Here is a 19,467-nt window from a genome sequence, read left to right as displayed (position 1 = left end):
TCCCACACTCTGTTTAATGTTCACTGCTGCCAACTTCAAACATTTCCCTGAGAGAAATGATGTCAATTGTCCTCACACAAGGTCCCGCTTTGAGAGCGAAAAAATAAACATGTTCAGCAAAGGATTTGTCTCTACGTGGGAGTTCAGACTTCTGTGCTTCTGAAAGCCATGTAACACATGCTTAATGACCGTACTATGGTTATTGCCTCACAAAAAAATGGTTTTGAACAGAAAAGGACTCAAAGTGACTGAAAATATTTCATAGACTCCTGAAAGGACTCCTTGTCCTTTCAGGCATTCACTTTTTGAACAAATGTGCTTTTAAATAAATACTGGCTAAAAATAACGTTAGCCAAATTTTAATTAACTCCAACATTTTCAATGTATCTATATAAAATTGTGCTACTGCAGAAAAAGTTTGCTAGATTAGCGACCTTCTCAAAAGCTCTGGTACCAAGTGCACCACTTTTTTTTTATAAATTGAAATTATTGTCTATTTATGACATAAATATTCTCCATATTTGCACATTTGTGTTTTCTCATCTATAAGTTTACCGTATACATTTGGATGTTATGTTTTTCTGAAAATCTCCATCTGCCTTTGTATAAATCTTCCCACAGTCAGTTTTCTGTCAAATACCGTGGCGTCATACTTTGGTATGAAAATATACATGTACTTGATTCTTCTGTCACATTGACCATATACAAAAAGAGATTGCGGTATTCCATGCTATCAAAAGCAATTATTTTAAAACAAGAATTTGATTTATATATTTAACATGATTGTCTGCTTGTGTGTGTGTGTGTGTGTGTGTGTGTGTGTGTGCGCTTACGTGCTCATCTGCTCTTATGCTAGTTTGTAAGCATATGAGCAGTAACAACACTAATATGTCAATGTATTTTGGGTGTGGTTTCTACATAAGCCTGTACACTTAATTTTTTCTATAATTTTAAAAGCGATTGTATGTGAAATTAAACTAAACTAAACTAATTACTATATATTAGCCTCCATCACTTTATAGCATTTTAGCTATTTGATGGTTAAAAAATAATTTCAGAAAATATTAAAAAAAAAACAAAAAAATATGGTACCATTTCAAAAAAGTCTAGATCATGCTAGCTACTAGAAACTCATGGTCTTTTAATGTAGAAACAGACTATTTTTTTTTTTATTAATTGGGACTTCTTGACAGGAAATATACAATCTATGTATGAAAGCACCTATTTGACGACCAACTGTGTAGGGTGCAAATACCATGCAAAACGAACCCCCCGAAAAGACAAAATATTTATGTGAGAGGTCTCAAGGCTCCCGTCAGAAGGTGTTTTCCCACCTAATATAAACAGTGGAGCGGCGACCGCACCACATAGAGGGGACTGGCTCAATGGGCTGTGATCCCGCGTGGCGTGCTCATAGAGGGGACGTTCTCAATGGGCTGTGATACCGCGTGGCTCGCTGGCCCGTTCACAGCGCTGCCGTGGAATGCTCGCCTGGAATTTACTGCACCTTCGGAGACGCGTTGCTCCAGGTGTTTTTTAGCTTTGAAAAAATAGGAGAAAAAAGCGTTGTGAACTAACCTCACAGGGAGACATATGGGCATGGATGAGAAAGGTAACATGCTCTATTGAGTTGACAGATCTATTTGGAACAAGAGTTGTTTTGGTTTAGTGAAAGTGAAACTTTGTGTGTATGAAAAGAAAATGATTTTGATGATTTCAGATCTTTCCTTGTCTAAATATTATTACATACTTGATGAAATGATCTGGAGCACAGTAGTTTGACTTTTCAACCCCTGTTTTGGGCCCATTCCATGGTGTTACCTTTACCTACTGTTGAACTAACAACATCACGGCGAGCTGCTGTCAGACCTTGTTCACGTCCTTGGCGCGCTCAGTGTAGTGCCCTGAATGCACACGGCCAAACGCACACAAGAAAACATGTGCTATTATTTCTTAACCATTAACTATGCATATACTCTCTCTAGACATCGTAAAAAGGCACGCCATTTGACACCCACGCACACACACCAGTGCAAACGGTAACTCGACCTGGCTCACAGGACAGACCTGCAGAGATCTATTTCTATTTTCCATTGTTTACATTGCAATTATTTTACAGGCCAATTTGTACTGATATCCCTTCGAACTTAGCAGGACTCACCGACAAACACAAAGTGCTGTTCAGTGGTTCTGCTGGTTTATTAAGAACCATGTCATTACCACCCATAAATCTCCAGAATTTCTGGGCACAACATATTTTATTCGCTGACGCGACTGTTTTTCGAACACCACAAGATCCATGAGATTCATAAGCCTTGTGAAGAAATATGGAAGCATGTCGTATTACTTAACTGCAGGGATTTTGGCTTCCATTCACACTGATACACATACATACACTCGCTCACATTAAGTATAAAGCATTATTAAACACGCGCTAATAAATTGAACAACCACATCTGCTAGTATTCATACAAATGCTACAGTTCTCAACACATGGAGTTCCACTGGTGCCCCTGCTGCTGAGATGCCTGTTCTCGCCTGCATGCGCTCCCCGAGTCCTCCTGAGATACGATTGGCTGACGGCAGGAGCCAATAGGCAGTGATGGAGCAGGTTACTTGAACTCTCCTCCAGGAGTTTCAACAGCTACACCCGAGGAACATTCTCAGATCTTTGCTCTATTGTGTCGTTGGTGACTTTTTCTGCTGGGGGGACTGGAGTCCTCTCTCTGATCTGTGAGGATTTTCCCAGTGCTTTGAGAACCAAAAGAGAGCAGGCCAGACATTAGTGGTCTGATCAGCGTGTTACGGAGTCAGTGGGAATGTACCGTGTCCACTGATGCACCTGTTTATGGGAAGTGCTCCGGGCACCAGAAGAATGGACCAGCCCGAGAATCTCCTGCATTCAGAGGAGGACAGGAGGAGACCGCAGGACGAGGACAGGAGGAGAGCAGAGGAAAGGAGACCAGAAGAGGATGGAAGGAGGAGAGCAGAGGAGAGGAGAGCAGAGGAGGACAGGAGGAGGAGAGCAGAGAAGGAGAGGAGGAGAGTGCAAGAGGAGAGGACCAGGTTGATCCATGTAGAAGCATCTCGGGGACAAGCTGGTTCAGCAGACAGCCAGGCGTCAGACTTGCTGCCGTGCTCAGAGTCACCAGAACAAAGCTCTACTATAAAGTGCAAGAGATATGGGTACGATGATGAGGATAATATATGTGGGGCTCTTATTTTTAAGGCATTATTGCATGTTCAATATTATTCATGAAAAGTATTTGTTGTCCTGTAATTGTATTTACTTATGAAAATGAGTAATATTGTTATTACACATAAAGTGGCATTTAGCAGATACTATATGTTAATCAAAAACAGATCCAATGCCATGCTCCAAATCAATTAATGCATTATCAATGCATAGTTGCAGAGAAAAAAGCTTATCATCTTATTTAAGTTTAAAGCTTGAATTCCAAATCATTCTCTGCTCATGCCTACTGCAATCGTTTTCTTACCAAGCCTCCACTGTGTGCTGTGTGATATGATGAATCTCAAACGACTACAACAGTTAAGGTATATGTCGCTTTGGTGTCCAGGCTCTACGTTGTTACGTTGATATCTTTTCCAGGTCGCGCCTGGGCGGGGTCAAAGTTCGCCACAGGAGACAGGCCCTGCAGGACATGGCAAGACCCCTGAAACATTGGCTGTACAAGCACCGGGACAACCCCTACCCAACCAAGACCGAGAAGCTGCTGCTGGCCCTGGGCTCCAACATGACCCTGGTCCAGGTGAGACCACCTGGCACACAGACACACTGACTGACCCCGGTCCAGGTGAGACGACCTGGACCGGGGACACACTGACTGACTGGGAAATGGATACACTGACTGACTGGACCAGGGACACACTGACTGACTGGGACAGGGAAACACTGACTGACTGGACCAGGGAAACACTGACTGACTGGGATATCTGGCTGACTGACGGATCTGTCTTCCCAAATTACTACCTGTATCTCTATCTTAATGACTGATTTACTGGTTGTTTTCTTTTATTAATGACTGACAGCTCGATGGTATATCTGGTTGTCTGGCAGACTGAGGACTATGTCTGACTGTGTATGTGTCTGTCCACCTCATTTACTTACCACCTGCTTGACAGGCTAAATACTGGATCAAAGACTGTAACCCATCGACAGACTGATTTTATCAGCCTGTCAGATTTATTTCCAATCAACAAACCAGGCAATCAGTCAACCCTCAGCATACAAGCTTTTCAGGCTGGTCGTACTACAACCACCGTAGCGTCCCCACAACAACACGGTGTGTCGTTCAGGTGTCCAACTGGTTTGCCAACGCGCGGCGACGCCTGAAGAACACGGTGAGGCGGCCGGACCTGAGCTGGGCGCTGAGGATCAAACTGTACAACCAGTGTATCCAGGGCAACGCCGAGAAGCTCAGTGTGTGCAGCGACGACTCTGAAGGTAAGGGTCCAACAATTAACCCATGTATATAAGTGTTATTATTAATAATTATTTGATTAATATTGAGGCTATCCTGCTCCAAATTGTACTTCTTAAAGTATGGTGTATGCAGATGCTAGGTAACAAACATAAAATAATGCTCGGATTGTAGACCTAGGCTAGGTCTACAATAATCCAAATATAAAAATATCTATATATCCTCAGATGAAGAATGTCCCTTGGAGACTGCCGTCAGCCAGCAGTGTGACATCAGCCGGTCCTCGTCCCTGAAACACGAAGAGGACAACCGGCTCCTCCGTCGGGCCGACTCCACCCACAGCGACGGCAGCCTCTCGCCGCCCTCCAAGTACAAGAGCGGCCTGCTGCACCGCTACCTCAGCGACCGCCGGCGGCCGGCGGGCACGCCGCACCCCGCTGACGCTGCCAAGGCCCGGCGCTCGCGGAGCCGCTTGGAGGAATCGTTCAGCTCCGCCGAGGGCGAGCAGCAGGCGCTCTCTCCCGCCGGCTCCTCGGAGATGGAGACAGAGTTTGTCTGCCACGTGGGTGAGAGACTTCAAACCTATACGTTTGCATTTAATTCTCCACACACATACACACATGAGTAGTAGGCACATCGACTCTCGTAATTAATGCCCTATTAATCCATCTGGAAGTTATAGGTCACAAAATACTGCCATTAGATAGCCTCATCTTGTCAGATTTTACATTTAACTTGAACTGAAAACAGCAGCAAAAGTTAAGCACATTTCCGCAGATTCAGGCCATTAGACATCCCATCTAATCAGCCAGAGCACAATAGCGAGGAGATTAGGGTTTGACATCGGGTTAGGGTTTGTCATTCCAAACCCTAACCCGAGACCTAGTCTCGGGTTAGAAAATAAAAGATAGTTTAATTACTTGCTATTTGCCTTTATGAAGCATGTTCGGCAGTGTTCAGTCAAACAAGCAGTGAATTATAACCTGGTTCCTACATAAAAGCCCGGTTCTTCAAAATAATGTGGGCATTTGTGAGTTTTATTTCGCTTCGGTTTTGAGAGTGACAGACAGTCATACAGAAATGTGGAACTGGAATATGGACACCTTTGGTACCTTTAACTAACGCTCATAAGAAATGCTGCCACTTAATGTTGACACGCCTCACATTTCCCAGTGGGCTTTAATACAAGTCTCGATTAGGGCCTCATGCACACAGAACATGCTCATTTTAAAGTTGGACGCTGCTTTGAGCTGGCAAAGTTCTCCACACCACAAATATGATTTCCATATCAAGCCATGTGCCCTTTGTTCCGCTCAAGCGTCTCGGTGGTGGAAACGTCCAGTCTGCCTCGACGTCTGCAACGCTTACTCTGCCCAGGGTGAGAAGTGGAGGCTCGCGCCATCAAGTGTTCTGACAATGTTGAGGTCTCTCAGAGCCGCTTCAGAGCTGCTGTCAGTCATGTGTCCCAGACAGAGTACTACACGCCCCCTCCTCGTAGCGAGCAGGCGACTGTTTTAGAGGTTTGATTTGATCCTAATTGATCATCCAGTATCCAAAGCTTATTTGTTTTATTTGATCTTAACATCACATCTATACCATTCTCCCAAGTCCCTCACATGCATATCTTGTGAACCCTAGTGTCCTGACCCCAAGATTGGAATACACTGGTTTAATGTAGTGTAAACTATACGTTTAACTACACAGTCACCTGGTGTAGAGGTAATACCTAAGGGAAAAGAGGACCTCAGCTGTAGGCCTGCTGACTGACTCCACGTGAGTGGCAGTGAGTCTCCCCTTGCCACGTGAGAGTGAAGCTCCACCAGCTCTTCGTTCCCTGGTGGTTCTGCCAAGCCTGTTCCCTTGGATGTGGTTTCTGGATAGTAGGTAGGTAGAATCCCCTCATCCATTCATGAACAAATTGTTCATTTCATGAGCAAAATTGTTGCTCTTTTCTAACTGGAGCTCTTGGGTAATTTGTCAATTTAAAGTTTTTCCAAAATATCCAGGATGGCAGCGGATGAGATGTTTGTGTAACATTTTAATGTGTCCCTTCTGGTCGCATTAAAGCTCCCTGCCTCACTCTCCTCTGTACTTCCTTTCTGGAAGTGGAGTGGAAAAGCGAAGCAGCCAAATCTATGACAAGCTTTAACACCAATAACACATTTCTACTCTGCCCAGGAGAGGGCAAACATAGCAGGACTACCCTCGAAACGAAGGAGTAAAAGCAGAGATTGTTTCACAAAACTAGTCGACCATGTCTTTCGTCGGTTGTCAGCCCAACAAAAGTGAATTCAGATTTTGATATGATAAAAATAAGAGTTGTGTTGGGTGAACACCGCTGAGGAACATTTGGAGCGCAAAACAAGTGGTCTTCTCGGAGCCTTCAGGAGTTACCTGATGAAGGCTGGAGTCTCGTTAAAGGACTGGAACGCTGTTTCATTTGCGGCAGAGAGAGAGGAGTGGAAAAGTTAAATTGACACATACCTTGTCTAGTTTTTCCACACGTATTGTTTTGAAAGAAAATATGCACGTTGTTAGATGAAGCATCTCTCTGAATGACGCCAAAGTCCCAAATGTTTATTTTATTTTGGTGTGTATAGGTCAGAGCTCTGAGTGAAGTCATGCAGGGTCATCGCTGGGCTCTTCTATAAATCAGGGTTATGTTGAGGTGACAGTCAAGATATGTCGATTTGAGTGGATAAGAGATGTTTTGTGTTACCTCAGGACGGAATAAACCACAGGATAGGTTGTTTAAGAATGTTAACCGAGAGAGAATCAGCACTTTGTTGTCCAAAGTTGTACTCTTTCTCTCTCATATTCAATTCCCAGAAGAAACCGTCTCCAGACCCATCTCTGTCTGCACGGCTGAATAAAACCAAGGGGCTTGATTCCAAAAAAAAGACAAAATGGAAAATATGTTTTTGTCATTGTGCAAATTATTGCATAAACAATCACAAGGGGAAAAACTATGAAGGCTTTTTTTGCACATTCAGTATGTATTACACATACCTCACCTCTGCTTGGTTAAAGCGTTTTTTTAAAGTGTTCGCCTTTTTTGAGGCTCTGTAGCTGGGCTCTAGCTGACGGTAAAACTGTTAGCAGTTAGTCTTTCAGCAGACTCTTCATCCACTCGCAGTTAGGTTGAAAACAACTGAAGAAAACAATTGATACTGGAGAGACTACAAATGTAAACCTTGCACGTTTTCCTAAAAACAACGCGACACGAGTGAAGGATATAGGAATAGGAAACAAGAGTTAAAACCTCTAGTTTCTGATTCCTGCCTGAGCGTCAACTACAATTAAGACTCTAGATATTTAAGCCACCAGTCATTCTATCGTAACCAAATTGAAGCATACATTTTGGGCGGATGTTCATCATATCGCCCATATTAGCAGCCCTCACATGATTTATAAGCAGCAGTAACTGTATGTCATCATGCTTGTGACACTTTATGAAAGAATATGCTCTTTAAGTTGATTGATGTTCGCTTTCCTTTGGTACCTGGTCAATAGAAACCTTAAATCTTGATGGCTTATCCACTTGTACATTCTTGGCAAGAAACTCAACAGTCAACCCGCTTTTGACTTTAAAAAGAGAATGATTTGAAGTTGACTTGAACACAAATGAGTTCTGGTGTAGCCATTTCTAGCCCTGAACTTGCCTTATAGCAAAACACTCCGATCCTCCCTCTTGTCTCCAGACTGTATGAACCCTAGGGTCCTCCAACACACACATACCACATACAGCTGATGTGAGGTAAGCTGTACATCTCAGCGGGCCCCAGGGGGGCTTGGTGGGGACTGCAGGTCCAGGCCAGGTCTTCACTGCTACTAGTCCAGGAGGGTCCTGGGGACCATGTCAGAGTAAATCCAGTGAAGATTTATGCAACACTACACAGATACACATCTATGTTCTTTCCTAATTGCGTTGGTTTGGCTGCACCGCCCCTCTCCCCCACATTAAGCCTCTCTCTCTCTGGCAATGTCACACACAACCTGGAAGACATATGTACACATGCAAGACCATAAGGGTTCACATAGGCTGCCACACACACACACACACACACACACACACACACACACACACACACACACACACACACACACACACACACACACACACACACGCACACACATAGAAACGGTTGGACCATAGAGACACTCAAACACTGTGTAATCTTGTGATCTGTCATTTTCCAATTGTGCAATTGTAGGCTCTCATGAGTCCATAAACACGTCCTACACACTAGTGACTGGTTTTCTGGGATTCTTTCTCTTTCAGACACAACCAACTGTGCCCCCACCCAACGTGATCTGTAAGTGTATTTATGTGAGACAACAGATCGTGATGTTGGTCCTTTTTTCATTGTTCTTTCATCCTCAACTCCTTTCATGAACTCATGGTATCACACTGATTCATGTTCTCATATATCTTGCTACTATAATAGCAGGCCTGTCACACCAGTTACTCAAGTTGGTCACGTGCGCATGTGCCAAGCAGCCTGCAGCTCACACACACACACAACATGCGCAAATGCATACATACACCGCAAGCATGCACATACACACCGCAAACACACACCGTACACACACGCACATGCGCACGAACGTGCAAACACTGCACATCAAGACAAAGTCAGCGACACATACATGGAAGCGCACACACTCGTGCGCGCGCAAACACACGAGCACACACCGCACGTCAAGACAAAGGCAGCGACACTTGCCCAGGTAAGACGTTATGTTTTTAATAGAGCTGTCAAGCGATTAAAATATTTAATCGTGATTAATCGCATTAATGTCATAGTTAACTCTAATTAATCGCGATTAATCGCAAATTATTTTTCTATGCTAAATATCCCTTGATTTTTTTGTCCCATAATTCTTCTCATTTTAATTCTCTTATCAACATGGTGAAGTGCATCGGCTTGCCTTGTGCAAATGATTTTTTATTGATAACAACATTGGCATATACACTGATCAAAACAGGACGATACAAAAAAAGAGCCTATAGTGCAATTAAACGACTGCTTTGAACAAATGTCATTTGAACATAGCAGTCAGGCTACTGCTTCTTTGTTTTGAGCCAAAGAAAAAAAAAAAAAAAAAATGTTTTTTTTTATAAAATAATTGCGTTAATCGCGCGATAAAAAATTTAACGCCGTTAAATTTGGTTTGCGTTAACGCCGTTAATAACGCGTTTAACTGACAGCTCTAGTTTTTAAACATAACGGCTCTGCCGTCGACAAACTTTCCCAGGTAAGACATCCTGTCTATAGACTGTTGAAATTGCGATAAAAGAAGGGACGAGACAATTTTTCACCTCGACATGCAAAGGCAGGTCGTTAATTTTGTCATATAAAAAACGTTAAATTCATACATCGCGCCGACCAGCATATCAACACACAAGTCACGTGATCTTAAAGAGACAGTGTCCCTATCACGCAACGAAAACATGACAATAACACAGTATGGTGAATTATGTCTATAGACTCCACCCCAACACTACACTTTGTTGCTCAAATGTAATATTACTCTTCCCCTTGAGCCTCCCGAAATGTCTTGACAATTTGTTGCGCAAACGTAATACTGTTCTCCCCCTTGAGCCTCCCAAAGTGGCTTGCGATATTGAAATCCCCCCCCCCTGCAGACTGTTTTAGTCGTTCAATTTTTCTTATGTTTTGTGTGTGTATGCTATGTGTGACTGTAGGCTACTGCTGCCTGTCTTGGCCAGGACACTGGAAGAGATGTTTAATCGCAATGATGATTATTATTTTCAACTAACCAATAGTAGTTTCCTTGCATTTTAAAATGTCAATGCACTTTTCAGCCCTGAATAACAGTAAAAGCTATTATATAATAATTTATTTGTATGAATAGTATACTGCACTTTCCATTGAACAATTACCCCTGTTACCATAAATTGACTAATTAGATAATGTAATCAAATGCTCACACACTAGCTGCTTTCAGACACACGTGTAAGCCCTGATATTTTCCTGATGGGCCGTATGTGTGAACAACATGTCCTGGCATTTATAACCTGAAAATCTTCTGAATAATAATACCTCTGAGGTAGTATTTTCTCTGTAGGAAATGTAAATTACCTTAAATGTGAATAAGGAGTAGAAAGTTGGTATTTCCCACACCACTTCAGTGGGCGTGTTGATGACGCTTATGCATGTCATTGAGTTGCCCCCTAAATGATAATCAGCCTGTTGCCTTTGTTCGCTGAATGGTTAAAAAATATTTTAATGTTAGCACTGCTTTTAAGAGTAATTTGTTGTGAACGAATGTTATACGTTGTAACATTATAGGCAAAATGTTATATTATGCGCTCAGAAATTTGTTACATTATCGCCTGGGGTTTCCACATAATTGCTATGGGTCTAATTACAATTAGAGGTTGAGCGCACGCAATGCGCGCGCGAAAAACTCTATTTATAATAATAATAAACCAACAAGCAGGATAAAGTAGTCTTTTCTCTTCCCCACCCAGTAATTGTGAGGGCATGACTGTTTGCCGATAAATATCTATTTGTTGAATGTAATTCTTGCTAGGCACTCTGGTATTCATTGCACTTTATTTCTTCCTTGGTTGTGTGGTTCAGAGAGCAGCAGCGGGGCCGAGGCCAGCAGGAGAGGGAGGGCTGGGGAGAGATCCACGCTGCCATGGCTCTGACCAACCTGGCCCAGGGCCAGCATTTGTGTCTGTCCCCCAGCACCCCAGGACAGAGCTGCACCGGGGGACCTACCAGTAGCGCAATTACCAATAGTGTAGGCAAGGCCTGCACCCTGGGCCCTACCGGAGGCCCGTGGCAGAGCTGCACTGTGGGCTCCATTATCAGCGTGGGAAACACCCTCACCAGACGCATCATCCAGAAGTCTTCTCACATCCTTGAAATCCAGACGGTCAAGCTAGCCCTGGCTAACGGAGTGTAGCAGTTGGTTAGCTTGGCCCATGCTAACAGCTTTAAGCTGTTGGTCAGGTTCGCCCTCGCTTATAGCATTTAGATGTATTGTCTCACGTCAAGGTTTATCATTTTATGTACAGGCAGGAATGGAAAACACTCCTTCTTGCGTCTTGATTAATATTGTTAATTTCTATAACATTATTAAACTTTGATATCTTTAAATTGTAAAATGAAATGTTCTGCAGTTTTATTTTTCTTCCATTTCTCTCTGATAATGTAAGTTATATTAACTTTTCACGAGACTGGAATGTTATCCAATGATAAACTTATACTTAAAAGGTACAATTGTAATAAACAAATTGTGAAAACAATCTGCATGGTTAGCCTTTATGATTCATGATCATTATGATCCAGCCCCATGTCAATACCATCTTACAGTAACAGCTTTTTTAATTAATCAGGGCACTATGCTGCAGTCGTAAACGAAAACACAAATACATTAGTAAGCATATAAGGACTCTAGTTGTAGATAGTTGACTCTTTCTTAAAACATTTAGTTCTTTAGATGGCCGGCTATTACTTTTACTATTTAATAATTAGAGAACCAAGAAGTCTTCAGCTGGGAGTGAAACACCCATGCCACCACCAGAACTACGTCAACATATAGCGGGGCTCACACTGTAAGGACCCACTGACTTTAGTGTGGGCTGCTTTATAGAGAGTGTGCTCTCCCTAGAGTCCAAGTCTACACATTTACAGTTTAATTTGAGCCCTTTCAAAGCACAAAACCAGTTGTTTTTCTTGGCCCTCATTACCTCCAAATCATACCTTCAAGTTCTTCATCTGTTTTAAATAATTAACGAGACCTTGGGAAATGTGTAACCTCCCCTCAGAATCCCGTGCAAAAGGCCCCCTGAATCCAGCAGGGCCCCAGAACACGATAAGCCACTGGTGACACGTGGGGACCGTCCCACATCGCCACAAACAGCCACCGTCCCCTAATGACACACACACTCCTCTGGCAGCCCGCGCTGGGAGACATACTAACCAGAAGGTTTCCACTTCGGGGTCCCTGCTCCAGCCTGTTTTGTGACATTTGGACTGAAGAATGTTCTCTGCACGAAAAACGTGGAGCCGGCTCAGAGTCATCTGCAAGGCTTTAGTGGAAACACTGAGCCTCACTCCGTCCGTCCGCCGCAAGCTGCTTCTGGTTAGCACGGACACACTGAGCAGAGGCCAGCCTGATTAGTCCAGGACAATGTTTAGTCTACGGCTGTCCAGAGGTAACCATTTGGGTGTTTTTGTTGTTGTTGTTGTTGTTGTTACAAAGATGTTTGTTTTTTACGGTAGGCATTTTTATTTTATTTCGGTTGGAAACACAGACGTGTCCAGGTTATAGCAGTTCATAACGGTCCCACGTGTCATGGAATAATAAGGCAATTCTTTATTTTAAGTGTATTCAACTCAACTAAAATGCAGAAAAGAGCACACTGGTAACCTATAAAGAAAAAACAAACCCTTCATATATTACATGTTTAACAGCCAACAGCAAAAACGAATAGAAATGATGAAGAAAACATGTTGCAGTACAGTGACCATGAAATAACTGCAGGTGGCACAGATACTCGAGGAAACTTACTGAGACGTGCCTCTGATAGAATATTGACTTACAACGGTAGAGTGTCATGTCTTTACCCAATAGGTTTAATCAATAATCTATTTTTTGAGGCCATTTGTAATTGCCAGAGTAGATAGGGGTAAGCAAGGAGAAAATGCCAGTGAGTAAAGAGGCTTTGTGTTACTGCAAAAGCTTCTTGAATTAAACTGCCAAAATTAGTGTATGCATACTCTCCTGACCAAATACTGAGTCAATTTTAGAGAACTGCGTGGCAGCAAATCTGCAATGAGACATCAAAGTACAGAAAATGGTATAAATAAAGAATAATGAAAATCATGAGTAAATAGATCTAATTACATAAGAAAGATAATAAAAACTGCTGATTTGGTATACATATTAATGGGGGGGGGGTCTATGCATAAAATCTATTAATGCTTCAAATGAAAAGGAAAACAGGCCTCCCTTTGATATAAGGGTCATCTTAAAAGAGCCAAATCTCCAGGTGCAACAGCCTCTCGCCAAGTGTTTGTGTATATATATATATATATATATATATATATATATATATATATATATACATACATATATATATATACATATATATATACATACATACATACATACATACATACACACACACACACATACATACATACATGAGAGCCGTGGCCCAAGCCCTGCAGGATTTTAGATATTGTTATTGGATTTACCGTTCCCAGCCCTGCACTGTATCCTACAAATTGCCGCATGATATAGCCGCTTTACATTAAGTCTTATCTTGCAGCAGTTTGAGCAAGAACAAAAAAAATGGGGGGAAATAGAGTAACTGTTGCTGACGTGATGAATGGAAACCAGATGACAATCATCTAGCATGGGTGGACTAATTAAAATAATGCACTTCCTGTCATGAGTCGTTTTTTGTATCTTTTGATATAGAGTTGACCAGGAAGTTAAAAAAAAAACTGTGAAAGAACAAAAAAACAAGACAAACGAGAGTTAACAGGAAGTGTGCAAACAGCAAAAGTTCGCCTGACTGGATAAGATTTGAGGCCTTCGATCAATGAGATCCTTCAATACAGAACCTGTACGACTATGCTCTCCCTCGCTCTCTCTCCTTCTCCCCCCCCAACCCCCCCCCCCACCTTTCGGTTGCCTTTCCTGTGTCCGGTCCGGTCATTTCCCCAGGTAGGTCGGTGGTATTCAGGGTATGGAGCAGTACCCTCCGCAGCCCCCGCCGGCCCGCGGCTCCTGCTCCCCCAGGCGGACCCCCTGGCCCGGGTTGTCGCTCTCCCACAGCCCTGGTGTCTGGAGGATCTTCTCCACCAGCTCCTCAAAGGCACACTGGACACCGTCCTTGGTCTTGGCGCTGGCCTCTGCAACAGGGTGGGTCGATCAACAAATATCAATACAGTACAATAAAAACAGATAAACAAGTTTCATGGTTAGGAGAACTTCTCTAAAATTTCCAATAAATGTCAAGGAAACACAGCTGTCACGTCAGCCAGTCAAATGTGATTGCAAGATCCAAATAACCAAATCTAACCCATTTGATTTGGACTCGTCTATGATGGACACGCGTTGACAAAGATGTCATAAAATGGCACGAGATTACTTCATCCAAGCTGCTAAAAGACATCCTGTGGAAACACGACGGGTGCACGCAGTGAAGGCCCTAAAACCCCTAAATGACATCTTCTCTGTCCTGGCCACCGATGGTTTTTTTTTCTCTTCACTTTCACTCATTCTAAAATGGAAACTCCGCAGAAGAGGCTAACCTAATTTCCCCGGAGCGGGGCGGACCGAGGGGGAATGGGGAACACGTGTAGAGACGTGGTTTGATAAACCAAAGACAGCCCGCTCCTTTTAATTCCAACATGAGCTCCTTGTGGAGAGTCTTCCAGCCGCTGATGGCAGAGAGTGATGGGCTGCCAGAGCTGAATAAACAAAGCAACAAACCTGAACTAAAGACAGAGCAGCTTGGGCTAATGTCTCCTCGTCTTCTCTCCCCAGTCTGAGGGATGGACGCTGGGCTTTGGTACAGAACACACTTAAAGCTAATTCACTGTGATGTACGCAACCCCTGCTGAGATTAGATATATTTTTCAACGTACTGTATACAACTTCAAAATGTTGACAAAAAAATGTAAATAACGTATTGTTTATCTTCTTTATTTTGGCCTATTGGGACTAAAATGATGCGTGTAATTTCCTAGGGAGATCTGATGAATAAACTAGGCAGGCAGACAACAATCATCAACATAAAAATAGAATTTCACAGACTTAAAGGGACACTGTGTAAAAATTACTCCCATCTAGTGGTACAATTGTATATTGCATTCAAACTGATAGTGCTCGCTTGTTCAAAAACTACGGTGGGCAGTATGTGCCAAGAATCTGTGTCATGACATCCAATACTACCTCATCGAGTCATTCGAGTGATGATGAGGTTTGTTATTTCAAACAAATTTCAAACTGCATTGAATCATTAGTGTAAGCTAATGATGTATGAGTAATTACTCGTTGAGCAAGATAGTGAATTATTTCAGTCATCATTCACGCTGGCTCAGAGTGAAAACGCGTTTGCATTTCCTGTACCACGTAGTGCTTTTTGTCCCTCTCGGCAGTTCATAGACCGGAAGAACATGGAAGCCTCCATGAAGCTTACCCGTCCTATGTAACTACATATTAATTATTCTTCGCTCAGGAGGATAAGTGAGATTTTTGGCAGAGATCATTTTACACCAATGAGGACTTATTTATGAATGAATACGTTGAATTGAGGTAATAAATTACTTAAAATATTACACAGTGTCCCTTTAAAAACCATTGAAGAAGTCCCTAAAAGGCTAACCCACCCATGGTGGTCTCTGGGGATAGAGAGACACGTACCGATAAATAACATGGAGTGTTTCCTAGCAAACTTCAGGCCCTCGTTTCGGTCCACCTCATGGCTGTCCTGGAAAGAAAAGAAAAGATCAGACGTAAAATAAATGGCTCAGATTACAGATACAATAAATTAAAATGATAAAAGATATTCTATTGCTTATATAGTTAGGAAATTGATAAAATAATATGTTTCATGCAGTAAGTAATGCTGTATGTAGGAAAATAAATCATACTTTGTCAATTTTATTGCCAACAAGCATCTTGACGATGTCGTTCCGGGTTGTGTACGTCTCCAGCTCGTTCAGCCAGTTCTCCAGCTTGGTGAAGGTGTCCCTCTTAGTGACGTCATACACTGAATCAACAGAGACAACAGGTAACACACTGGAATCAACAGAGACAACAGGTATCACACCTGAACCAACAGAGACAACAGGTATCACACCTGAACCAACAGAGACAACAGGTAACACACTGGAACCAACAGAGACAACAGGTAACACACTGGAATCAACAGAGACAACAGGTAACACACTGGAATCAACAGAGACAACAGCTAACACACCTGAACCAACAGAGACAACAGCTAACACACTGGAACTAACAGAGACAACAGGTAACACACCTGAACCAACAGAGACAACAGATAACACACCTGAACCAACAGAGACAACAGATAACACACCTGAACCAACAGAGACAACAGGTAACACACTGGAACCAACAAAGACAACAGCTAACACACTGGAACTAACAGAGACAACAGGTAACACACCTGAACCAACAGAGACAACAGATAACACACCTGAACCAACAGAGACAACAGGTAACACACCTGAACCAACAGAGACAACAGGTAACACACCTGAACCAACAGAGACAACAGCTAGCTAACACACTGGAACCAACAGAGACAACAGATAACACACCTGAACCAACAGAGACAACAGCTAACACACTGGAACTAACAGAGACAACAGGTAACACACTGGAACCAACAGAGACAACAGATAAAACACCTGAACCAACAGAGACAACAGGTAACACACCTGAACCAACAGAGACAACAGGTAACACACCTGAACCAACAGAGACAACAGGTAACACACGATTCCATACGAGACGGATGAAAGAGAGGAGAGGGAACACACTACATGATACAGTGAGCAAGCTTTCTTAAGCCCTACAGTGAATTATATCCACTGTTATAAAAGGTCACGTTGGGAGACTAACTGTGAATAATATCCATTGTTATAGAGTCACGTGGGGACAGTAACTGTGAATAATATCCACTGTTATATAGAGTCACGTGGGGACAGTAACTGTGAATAATATCCACTGTTATATAGGGTCACGTGGGGACAGTGTGAATAATATCCACTGTTATATAGTCACATGGGGACAGTAACTGTGAATAATATCCACTGTTATAAAAAGTCACGTGGGGACAGTAACAGTGAATAATATCCACTGTTATAGAGTCATGTGGGGACACTAACTCTAGCTGGACAAAGCAGGTCAAAGAGAGATATCCTTTTGGATATGGAGTAAGGTATGGTTTCATTAGCTCCGATGGCAGAAGACTCACCCAGGATAACACCCTGCGCACCACGGTAGTAACTGGGAGTGAGGGTGCGAAACCTCTCCTGCCCAGCTGTGTCCTATAAAAACACATACAACAAAAACAAAGGAGGGTGGATATCTTACCCAGTGACCAATCATATCTTCTTACTCATCGCTCACTTTTTGTTTACAGTACTGTGTTGTGTTGCCCCCTAGTGGCGAGATGTTGCACTTCAATATGTTTTTCACTATGACCAAAGATTATGATGTCAGTAATGCTGTAACAAGAATCTGAATTCATCTTACCCAAATGGCAAGTTTTGCACTATTTCCATCGATGGCGATTGTCTTTACTTTGAAGTCCACGCCTTCGAATAAACAAGTAAAATGCTTAGAGAACATACAAGTTTTAAGAAGTGTAGTTAGCACTAGAGGAGAGTTACTATTGTTTTTTTTTGGTACATTTGAATACATATGGGTGAGAACTAGGAGCACATCAAGGGTTATCAAAGTTGAATGACCCCTTAACACTGCTCAAAACATACCTCTTACTTTTGGCGAGATGAATGTGTTTGTGTTAGTTTGTGTTTTAATATACGTGGTCTTGTGTGTGTTACCTATGGTCATGTGTGCGTGTGTGTGTGTTCTATGGTCTCGTGCGAGTGCGTTACCTATAGTCGTGTGTGTGTGTGTGTGTGTGTGTGTGTGTGTGTGTGTGTGTGTGTGTGTGTGTGTGTGTGTGTGTGTGTTACATATGGTCCTGTGTGTGTGTTTTGTTACCTATGGTCGCTGTCTGCTCTGGATCAAACGTGTCATCTGTGAACCTGATCAGGAGACTACAGGGTTGGGAAGGCATTTTGGTTAATAGCGATTCATACATGATATAAACGTGTCGTGTTTTGATAGGCATTCCAACAAAATGTGTACTTTCACTTTGTTTACTTGATTAAACAACTTGATAAACTATCTGACTTGTAACAACTTAGTTAACACGTTATAAGTTCTGCAGACAGTGGAGATCAGTCTCTTGTCCCACACAATACATGTAGGCTCCATATGTCTGTACACAGAAGCCCTGAGGAGGAGCGGACAGCAGGACGAGTGCACAACACAACACAATGTCAACAAAACAGCTAGCCAGCTAGCCACTGAGTTTCCAACCTGGATTTCCCGACTCCACTCTCGCCAATAATCAATAGTTTGAGGGTTGTCAGGATGTCGTCGTCCATAGTGTTACTATAGACCACCTCTGGCAGTGCTTTGAGGTTTGTTAACGTGTTGTGTTAACGTGTTGTTCGGGGAGCGGAGGAGCAGCTAGCGGGTGATCCGGAGCCTCCAGATGGTTTCTGAGCCACTTCCGCCCGCAAACCGCATGTGACGTCATGCCGGTCCATGTCGCTTAAAGCAGCGATACCGGGCCTTGAAGTATTTAGAAAAAAAACAAAAAAGGAAGGCTAAACGAGTCATGTTCTTTCCTCCAACACACAGACTCCATACACTTATTTGTAGTGGAGAAAATGTTTTTTTTTTTTTTTAATGTTCTGAAAGTTTACATATTGGTATTCAATTCACACAATTAGTCTTTGTTGCCACCTAGTTCGTAATATATAACTAAACCACTGTAAATTAAGCACTGTAAATACACACTGTGTCTTAGTAGACACTGCCAATTTTCATATCGTTGCATTTCTTCTATCTGTATGTGTCCAATACACCGGTGGTCAGGGAAGCCGTCCGATTGAAGAAGGAGGCCTTCCGGGATATGATATTTGCAAGGTACCGACAGGCTCGAAGGGCTGCAGCGGCTGCCGTGTCGGAGGCTAAGCAGCGGGTGTGGGAGAAGTTCGGAGAGGCCATGGAGAAGGACTTTCGGTCGGCACCAAAGTGTTTCTGGAAGACTATCCGGCACCTCAGGAGGGGGAAACGGGGAACCATCCAAGCTGTGTACAGTAAGGATGGGACTCTGTTGACCTCAACTGAGGAGGTCGTCGGACGTTGGAAGGAACACTTTGAGGAACTCCTGAATCCGAATAACACGCCCTCT

At 42.9% G+C, this 19,467-nt stretch overlaps 2 protein-coding genes across 2 annotated transcripts; one reads left to right on the top strand and one right to left on the bottom strand.

The window, feature by feature from the left end:
- Positions 1–1,603: 1,603 nt before the first annotated feature.
- LOC115548958 (homeobox protein Mohawk-like) lies at positions 1,604–11,923 on the top strand. The gene is made up of 6 exons (XM_030363917.1): positions 1,604–1,612; positions 3,582–3,773; positions 4,321–4,468; positions 4,673–5,011; positions 8,671–8,761; positions 11,057–11,923. The coding sequence occupies exons 1-6, from the start codon at positions 1,604–1,606 to the stop codon at positions 11,385–11,387; spliced, it is 1,110 nt and encodes a 369-aa protein (XP_030219777.1). The 3' UTR covers positions 11,388–11,923.
- An 857-nt stretch (positions 11,924–12,780) lies between these two features.
- rab18b (RAB18B, member RAS oncogene family) lies at positions 12,781–18,805 on the bottom strand. Its single transcript, XM_030364007.1, has 7 exons — positions 18,585–18,805; positions 18,204–18,259; positions 17,730–17,791; positions 17,449–17,521; positions 16,097–16,215; positions 15,867–15,933; positions 12,781–14,350 (listed from the first exon to the last, which is right to left on the bottom strand). The coding sequence occupies exons 1-7, from the start codon at positions 18,650–18,652 to the stop codon at positions 14,178–14,180; spliced, it is 618 nt and encodes a 205-aa protein (XP_030219867.1). The 5' UTR covers positions 18,653–18,805; the 3' UTR covers positions 12,781–14,177.
- Positions 18,806–19,467: the final 662 nt, after the last annotated feature.

This window comes from Gadus morhua, chromosome 8, assembly GCF_902167405.1.
Source record: "Gadus morhua chromosome 8, gadMor3.0, whole genome shotgun sequence".
NCBI classification, from domain to species: Eukaryota; Metazoa; Chordata; class Actinopteri; order Gadiformes; family Gadidae; genus Gadus; species Gadus morhua.
This window is presented reverse-complemented; position numbering and strand designations above follow the sequence as displayed.